General features: G+C 50.6%; 1 protein-coding gene across 1 annotated transcript; it reads left to right on the forward strand.

Annotated features, from left to right (window-relative positions):
- Positions 1–3101: 3101 nt before the first annotated feature.
- LOC101683700 (protein phosphatase 1 regulatory subunit 14B-like) lies at positions 3102–6386 on the forward strand. Its single transcript, XM_045063244.1, has 2 exons — positions 3102–3153; positions 5896–6386. Exons 1-2 carry the CDS (start codon positions 3102–3104, stop codon positions 6177–6179), a joined length of 336 nt encoding a protein of 111 aa, XP_044919179.1. The 3' UTR covers positions 6180–6386.
- The last annotated feature ends 3043 nt before the right edge of the window (positions 6387–9429 follow it).

A 9429-nucleotide genomic window follows, 5' to 3' on the forward strand; every position in this document is an offset into this window, starting at 1 on the left:
TCTTGGCTGCAAGAATTGCTGAGAGAGTCAGCCTAAGCCTGGAACGAAGGTGGGCAGCTGGACAAGAGGTGGAGAGACACAGGTTCCCCACGGCACTGTTAGAACCTCTGGGTACACCCCGGCCCCCGGCCAGAAAACCCCTGAGGCTTTCCGATTCTGCAGGCCAACAGACTGCTTCCGCCAGGGTGAGCCAGGCTTCTGGTGCCCACAGCTAAGTGTCCCGGTCCCCACACATACACCCAGGCTGTCTTTCTGCTGGATCTGAGTCACTCTGCTGGTGGCGTCAGCAACATCTCCCCTCTGTACCCTTTCCTCTTCTGTCTTTGAGTGTCCTGCCTTGGTCTGGGGGAGGCAGTAGGTGAGGGGTGAGCATCCCAGCTCAGCCACATGCGGACAGGTGGTAGCAAGATTTCCCACACCTGGGAGAAGAGCCTAGAAGCTGAACCTAAGGATGGCCAGCAATAAGATGGTGGGACAGGAGGCTCGGGATGTCCAAACGTGGTCTGTGCAGTGGGAATTGGGGGCAGGCTTGGGTTCTAGGACACAGCTCCACAGGAGTCATTAGTTACAAGAGGGGACAGAGCCAGAATCAATGGCAAGGGTGATCAGGGAAGGCAGGCAAGGACAGAAGGACCACGCCTGTGTCAATATGAGCTTCCTAGGACACCTGAGCCTCTTCTGGTCTTAAAGGAATGCTCTTCAATTCTGTGCTGGAGATGGAGAAGCCAGAAGATCCTGACTCTGGTCCAACCCACCGCATGACTTTGGGCAAGAAGTACAACCTCTCTGAGCTTCAGTTTTTCTATCTTTGAAATGGGTCTTCTAAGAAATGGGCCTCAAAGGACTAAGTACATCACACTGAGACTGTAGGTAGGAGGGTGTTTCCTAAATAAACAGGTAGGAGCTGAGCTGGTTTAAACAGTGGTTTTCAATATAACCAGAGGATAGTTTAAAGGAGTCTTTGATGCCTAAAAATGATGTAGGGTTTTGAGCCCAAATATTTCGAATTTCAGGCATGACTTTGACCCTTACTCTTTAAGAAACCCGGAACAAGATATTTCGCTTTTTCACTCATCTCTGAATATTTTTCAAATGAGTAAAGGAATTCTAGCTTTCCCCTAGATCCAGAGTGAGGACCAAATGAGTGTAAAACAACGTAGCAAAAGAAAATAACAAAACAATAAACTGCCCTTTAGTGAGAACTTATGGTGTGCCATGCATTAAGTCATTTAAGCCCCACAATGATCTCCACACGGAAATAACAGGAAAAACAATCATGATCACGGACATTGGATTAATAATAGTAATCGTGATGGAGTGGCTGCTAGACCCCATTCTCAGGGCTTTCCAGGCATTACATACCCTTAGTGCTCAAATAGCTTCAGGAGGAGGAGCTACTACTAATAACCCATTCTGCAGATGGGCAGACTGAGTTCAGAGAAACTGATGAGCCAAGGTCTTCAGGCTAGAAAGAGCATAGTTGGGATTGATTCAAACGTGGGGGTGATTTTACAGTTTTTCATATATATGCCATGTATGTGTACTACATATATCATATATCGCATAATGTATGAGTAACTCTAGCCCTGTGCATTATTGGCAGCGAGAAGGACCACACAGGGCTCCGTGGCCACCCCCCCACCCCGCCCCAACTGTGACACATAACAGGAAGCCAAGGGCAGGACAGCTACTTGCATTCCAAAACAAAGTTCCTGCTTTTGGGTGTGGCTAAAGAGGTGACCTGGGACCAACCCACCTCGAGAAGAGGCCAAGTCAGCTTTGGCCACAGAGAAACTTGGGCCCCAAATTTCTATCCAAGAAGAACAATGCACTTCCTTTCAGCAGCTGCCAGGCTGGGGCCTCCCAAAAGCCACAGCTGTTCCAGCCACCCATGGACCGGCATGCTGCTCTGCCCACCCCACCTCAGGCTGTCAGCTGCTCGACACACTTCACCCCTCCCCCTCTTACACGCACACATCAGCTCACCATCGATCCTAGCACACAGCCTTTACACTCAAGATGGATAGCCAGACAGGAGGGCTCTGCCCTTCTCTGCTCTGTGACTTTGCACAAGCGATTTAAACTCTCTAGGCCTCAGTCTGCTTATCTGTAAAATGGGGATAAAACCATCCTTCCTTCACAAGATCCTTAAGAAGATGTAGGGCCAAACGCACTTAAAATGGTAAGAACAGCACCTGGCCCTTGGTAAAGGCTTAATAAATGTTCTCCATGGTTATTAGTTGTTTCATTCAGTGAAAAGGGGAAACACGAATCGGAAGAAATCACGATGCCTTCCCAAGGCCAGGTTATAGGAACCCCACAGAGCTTGGTAGTATACTACAGTGGGAGGAGATGAGGGCTCTATTAGCATAATCAGGTCCAGATGTAGGGCTAGGTCTCCTGGACAGAGTCTGGAGGATTGCTAATTTGGCCGTGTGTCCCTAATAGGAGATGCCTGGATTTCTACTGAGTATAGGGGGCATCCAAGAGAAACAAGCAAGCAGTAGAGCATCTCTTCCGATTTCTTCCGGGAACCCAGCACATCATGAGGGAGGGCAAAGTTCAGACTGAAAGACCGCCTGGCACCCGGGGACCCGGGAGTAGATAAGCAGGTGGGAACTGAGTCACCTTCATGCACAAGATGACAGCGCTGTGCTGGGACTTCCCAGGGAAGCCCTGGAGCCGACAGCCTGTCCTCACCTTACCCCTCTGAGACTCCCAAGCACTGTTGAGGGAGCATTACCTTCCCTATTTTACAGATATGGAAACTGGGGCCCCAAAAGTGACCTGGGCTCCCAGATAGCTAAAGAAAGCTAAGCAGAAGCTGTTGATTGGTTCACAGTGCTGATAAACCCATGGGAAGAAAATGCTTTGAGGTGATAATGCAAGGCTCAGCGGGGCCCTGGAATCTTGGGGGTGTGGGGGGGATCACGGCTCTAGGAGACCTCAGGGAAGCTTGTGGATACCAAAGGTCAGGAGGAAATCAATGAGGGAGAATGCAATTTAATAATGAGATAAGTCGGGGAGAGAGGATCCAGATTCCGCAGTTCAAATGTCATCTCTTCCCAGGGGCCTTTACTGCTTCCCATGGGGCCAAAGCGATGTCCCCCATGTCTCCCCAGCCTCCAGGTCCCCGCCACTCGGCCCTGGCAGGTTCTGGGCTGGGGCTACAGCTGTGAACTGGATCCAACTCTCTGCTCCTTAAAGGAGCAAACTTCAGGGAGATAGGTGTCCCGGACGGAACTCCCTCCAGAGCAGGTCCTGAGCCAAGGGCTGCAATGGAGATAGTTTAGTTGGAAGACAATCTCAGCATCCAGGAGGAGTGTAGAGAAATGAGACAGAGCAGGTAGGAAGGCAGGGAGCACGCATTGTTGAGCAGCTACAGCTGGGACCACTCAGAGCACAGTCCCACTGGGGAGCACCAGAGGGCGATACAGACACAGCTCAGAACTGTCCCACCCTAGGGAGCAGGGGTATTTATCCTCCAATCCCCAAACCCCCTGGGGGCATCCTCTCCCCAGCCACTGCCTAGCTCAGTGAGAGATCATCTGCCTGCCCGGGAACATGGAGGGACTAAAGCACAAGTCTCTTATAGCTCTCACTGTTAAATCATCATTATCATGTCTGCCTCCCCTGCTAAACCAGCCGGATCATGGGCTCTGGAGTCAGACTGCCCATGTTCAAATCCTTGCTCCTCCCCTCAAAGTGGGACCTTGGTGTATTCTTTTTAAGATTTTACTTGTTTATTTGAGAGAGAATGAGAGAGCGAGCACAAGAGGGGGGAGAAGCAGACTCCCCGCTGAGCACAGAGCCTGACGCCAGCTCCATCCCAAGACTCTGGGATCATAACCTGAGCCGAAGGCAGATGTTGAACTGACTGAGCCACCCAGGTGCCCCATGGGACCTTGACTGAATTTCTCCGGACCTGAGTTCCCTCCTCTGTCCAGTGGAGGTAATAAGAACACCTCCCTGGCAGGCCTTCTATGAGTTAACACATAGGAAGAACCAAGACCAGCATGTGACACATGGGTGATGCTCCAGTAATGTTCACCATTATCTTGAGAACAGTCCTCAAGGCTCGCTCAGTGCCTGATTCTCCTTCGTCTCCCCTGTGCCTGGCCTAGTTAGTACCCAGCACAGCCCAGGTGTCAGTTCCTGTCTGTTGAATGAATGAACGGATGAGTCAGTGAGTGAATGAATGAATTGGATTCAAGAGCTAATGTGTTGACCTGGACCATTGGCTTCCAGTTTGGCATCTCAAGCCTGGCTTCCTCAATGTCAGTCATACAGTGTCCTTCTGGAAGGAGACTCTGAACATTTAGTATAAATATACTAAATATACTTTCTGGAGATACCTTGATTTCCCTGAGGCCCGGGCCTTGCAAGCATCTCCATGGCCCCGAAACTGCTGAGAACAGTCTTCCTGGAGTTCTGATTTCACCCGACAAGGAGCTTACTGGCGGGAGAAACTGTTCCAAAGGTTCCTTTGTGTGCACCTGCTGCCCCCTGGTGGACAGGGTCGAGAGCAGCAGGAAGCCTTGGAAAACATCGAAGTTGTCTTTTCCACCCGTAGTAAGAAAGAGATAGATATATGTGGTGTGCTTGTTTGCAAAGTACATTCACACTCCGTGACTCATGTGAACCTTCCAACAACTCTGGAGGTAAGTAGGGCAGGGACTGTCCCCATTTCACAGAAGAAACTGAGGCTTAGAGAAGGTAAGTCCACAGTGAGTTAACAACTGAAATTTAAGGTGGAAAATTTTGGTTCCAAAGCCCAATCGTTTTTACTCCAAAGGTCAATTTCCTGTTCTGACCATGCGCAAGAATCATTCTGGGGCATTGGTTAAGGCTACAGGATCTCAGCCGTCAAGAGCCTGAATATCTAGGGATGAGACTAGGAACCTGGATCTTTGACAAACTTTCTAGGGGATGCTGGTACAGTCAGGTCCCATCACTCAGACCAGCGTTTGGAAATCGCTGCCCTGTTTCAAAGGATACAGCCTCAGACTCTGTACTTAGACACCCACTGCCTTAGTCTGGGAGCCTATCACAGAGCACCACAGACTGGGAGGCTTAGAAACAAAAGAAACTGTAATGTCTCATATTTCTGGAGCCTGAAAGTCCAAGACCAAGGGTCTGGAAGACCAGTGTGCTTCTTAGCTCATAGACAGTGGTCTTCTCATTATATCCCTCCCATGGCAAAGGGGCTCCTGTCTCTTCTGTAAGGGCACTCTTCTGACATTGATGAGGCCTCTACCCTTAGGACCTAATTATCTCCCAAAGGCCACATCTCCAAATAGCATCACATTCAGGGTTTAGGGATCTTGTATGAATTTTGAGGGGATACAAATCTTCACTCAGTCAATAGCACCCTCCTTCTGATCTACCCCCCAAGCAAAGGGTCTGATCTCTTCCTCCCAACAGTTGCCTCTTCCTGTATATACTCATACTAACCTCTCACACCATTGAGGACTCATACGCCATACAAACTATATGCACAATTCATTTTGTCTCCCACAGTCCTAGCAGTCAGTACACAGTGCATCCATCTGACAGATGGGACCTCTGGGCAAGCAAAGGTCCACAAGCCCACAGGGATGAACTGTAGCTGAGCCAGAATGGGAATCCCAGGCTGTGACTACAGAGGCCACACCATGTGGCTTTGTCAACACTGTGCTATCTCCCCAACAGGAGCCCCACCGTGTCCCATCTCCCTGAAAGTCATGCCTGACTCTCTGACCATGGGACAAAAACTATTGTTACTAAAATGACAGTGGCTAAATTTGGCCTAAAATATCAGCTCCATATATCCTAGTCACACCTTTAACTGAAAATCTCAGTTAGCTGAAATGGGGGGGAAAGCATAGAATCCCCCAGGGGATTCTATTCCCCCAGTGAGGCGCCAAGGGAAGTACGTCCGCAAGGAGCTACGGAAGCGCCTCAACCTGGAGGAGTGGATCCTGGAGCAGCTCACTCGCCTCTACGACTGCCAGGAGGAGGAGATCCCAGAGTTGGAGATTGATGTGGACGAACTCCTAGACATGGAGAGTGATGATACCCGGGCTGCCAGGGTCAAGGAGCTGCTGGTTGACTGTTACAAACCCACTGAGGCCTTCATCTCTGGCCTGCTGGACAAGATCCGGGGCATGCAGAAGCTGAGCACACCCCAGAAGAAATAAGGGTCCTTGACCCCGGTGAATGGTGGCTCCCACAGGACAATCGCTGCCCCCCGACCTGGTAGCAACAGCAATACCCGGGGGGGCCCTGTGGCCAGGCCTGGTGCCATGAGCAGGGCTCCTCGTGCCCCTGGCCCAGGGGCCTCTTCCCTGCCCCCTCAGTTTTCCATTTTGGGGGTTTTTTATTGTTATTAAACTGATGGGACTTTTTGTGTTTTTATATTGACTCTGCGGCGCGGCCCTTTAATAAAGCTAGGATATGCCTTTGGTGCAAAAAAAAAAAAAAGACAAGTAGCAACCCTTTCTTCTAGCTGAGGGACCAAGTTAGAAAGAGGACACCCCTTAAATCTGAATGTCCCAGGGCCCTTCTGCTCCAGACAAAATACAGAAGAATTATCAACTGGCTAGAGTGCCAGTAGACAGAATATTCGTAGTGCTTTCTTGCCTATCTACATTTTTTACTCCAAGAAATCATCAGAAAATAAGCTCCCATCAAGGGTTTAATTCTCTTAAAAACAAAACAAAAAAACAAACAAAAAAAAGTTTCCAGGAGTGTCCTGTGGTCTGTTAGAGATGGAGACCATCTGCCAGAACATCATGAGAGACCCTGGCCTGGCCATGTTCAAGTGGGCGTCAAGGCCCTGGAGGCTCACGGTGAGGAGGGAGCAGGCACCAGGGGCGGCTCTGGGTCCCGACCCACACCTCAGGCACAGCAACTCCACTTGATGTGTGAGCCGAGTTTAAATATCTGGGCCCCATGTAAGATCTTATCTGGGGGAGAAGGAAACGGGGGTGCCATAAAAAAAGAAAAGGAAAAAGGGATCTAACCAACTCTTCATGGTACGAAAAGCAAACTAAAGCCCAAGAGAGAAAAGGACTTACTCAGCACCACACAGCTGCTGGTGACTGGAATTAAATATTCCTTGTGTTACATCCGTATCCTAAACCTTCTCTCAGTCACTGAGTCACACTTGGTAGTATTTACTAAGGGCACTTGGGACAACCAGTGACGAGCAAAACCCCGTCCTGCCCACGGGATCGCTGGGTGGACCGGCGTGGGGACGGATACAAGTGAAAGCCTGGAAAAGGCTTGTAATTTCTGCTGAGGTCCCAGCTCCGAGAGGAGGGGTGGCGGGATCTGGCCTGAGCTGAGGGTGAGGAGAAACACCTCTGCGGAAGGGGTGGAGGAGCTGAGCTGAAGGATGAAGGAAGGGGGAGCTGCGGGAAAGACAGCTCGCACAGTCACTGCGGCACCTGTAGAGGTCCCCTGACAAGCGGTTGAGTACCGCCCCCCAAAGGAGTTTCCTTCAGGGAGGATGCAGCCTCTCCCAGCGCTGAGCAGCTATTGCCACTGAGCTCGGCACACCTCGTCCCTTTCCAGACCACCCCGCAAGGCAAGCGGTGGCGTCCCCATCTCCCAGGCAAGGAAGCAGGCTCCGCCAGGTTAGCAGAGTGGCGAGTCCCATGGCTGAGAAGAGGCAGGGCCAGAGTTTCAACTGGAGGTATAGGACCCTAATCCCATGCCCTGTCCACGATCCCTGAGCCCTCAAAGTGCCCAGTTGGCACCGGGAACTCTGCCAGGAGCTGGTGGAGTCCAGCTGCTGCCGCCCAAAGGCTGTCCACTGCTGAGCAACAGAACCCCCCTTGGGCTGTCTGTCCTGACTGTGAGGGACACGGTTCTGTCTTCAGTCTCCACATCAAGGGCTGCACGGGATCTAGAAACTGAAGTTGGCTGTGGGTTTAACAAGCTAACCCCATGAGGAAGGCCAGGTATTGGGAACTCCAGAGAAATGACAGGGACCTGGATTGAAGGAAGGAAAACCACCAGGTCAGGGGAGGAAGTCCTTCCTGCCTTCTAAGCAGTGTCCTCCCCATCTGGCAAACACACACACACCTACACATCCACACAAGCATGTGTACACTATCCCACGCACGCCCCATGCACACATACACACAATGTACACATGCACACACACAATACACACCGCATGCACACAACACAGATACACACACTCACACCTACACGTGCACACACATAATACACATCCACACACGCATGTGCACACTCCCCCATGCACAGACAATACACACATATACATATGCACACACATGTATACATGCATACACACGCATGTGCACACAAACAGACGCACACATATACCCTCTCTTACTCCAGGACCGTATGCCTCCCCTGACACCAAGATCAGTCCAAATTCTTACTTTAATAGCCAAATTACAGAGGAGGAGCAGTCCTACAGTCCCAACAAAAGCAGGAAGAGAAGTGCAGGGCTGAGGCAGGGAAAGAACCTAGTCCCAGTCTCACCTCTTTGGCTTAAGATGTCATTTGGGGCAAAGGATATAGAAAACTCCTGAGCACCATCCCTGAACAAACTCAGCACTTTCTGTCTGTGCCTCTAGAAGACAGGTGCCCAGCTTCCCGGGCCCCTTCTGATAGCTCCAGGCTGAGCCCAGCAAGAGGGGAGGGGTACCATGTGACCTAGGCTGGCCTACTGAGTCATTGCATTTGCTGATCAGGGATTGGTTCAAGAATGGGCATGTGACCCAAATGAGCAACTGAGAACCTTTCCTGGATCCCTGCTTTTTTGGCCAATTAGCTTGAAGCCCCCTCTTTCCAGGGGTCACTGAATTCATATGATGAAATTCCAGGATGCTGGTAGCTGTCTTATTGTCAACGCAGAGGGCGGGAGAGCCAGGGAGTCCATGTTTGAATGAAATCCTTCAAATCCCTGGATCCAGCTGTACCTGAAGCTGATGAACTTTATTAAAAGATAAGAACTAATCAAAGACTGTTTCTCCTTAAGTCAGTTTGAGTCTCCATCACCTGTAATCACCAGCACTGATTTGGGTCTTAGGTATCCTCATCTTCTAAAGCTACCTTCACTTTCATATCCCTCTGCATACATTCCCTCCTACTATCCTGTAGTCTTGGGGCAGAGCCTGCCAATCTCCGTGAAACCCTCACAAAGCCCAGCATGGTTCTGGCCCCCTGGCAGACTGACCATCAGTGACTAGTGAGGAGCCCGGCTAGTGTTCTCCTTTGGCAGAGCAATAAAGACAAAGCGAATCACTTGGGTCCGATGTTCTTTCAAAATGAAACAGGACTGAGACCAGAGCCTCAGGCCGTGGTGGCCAGTGTTGGGGTCAGGGCTGTCCTCGTGTTCTACTCTCTATCCCCCAGTGACTTCCACTAGGTTTATGGCTACACACTACCAGCCAACTCAGTCCTGGGATG

The sequence above is a fragment of the Mustela putorius genome, unplaced genomic scaffold, assembly GCF_011764305.1.
Source record: "Mustela putorius furo isolate JIRA1106 unplaced genomic scaffold, ASM1176430v1.1 tig00003850_pilon_pilon_pilon, whole genome shotgun sequence".
In the NCBI taxonomy this organism is placed as follows: Eukaryota; Metazoa; Chordata; class Mammalia; order Carnivora; family Mustelidae; genus Mustela; species Mustela putorius.

Bases quoted from the DNA above. Each gene is read 5' to 3' on its own strand.
- LOC101683700 (XM_045063244.1), top strand. From the start codon at position 3,102: ATGTCCCCCATGTCTCCCCAGCCTCCAGGTCCCCGCCACTCGGCCCTG. The intron at 3,154-5,895 runs GTTCTGGGCTGG...CTATTCCCCCAG, and splicing joins CCGCCACTCGGCCCTGGCAG to TGAGGCGCCAAGGGAAGTAC.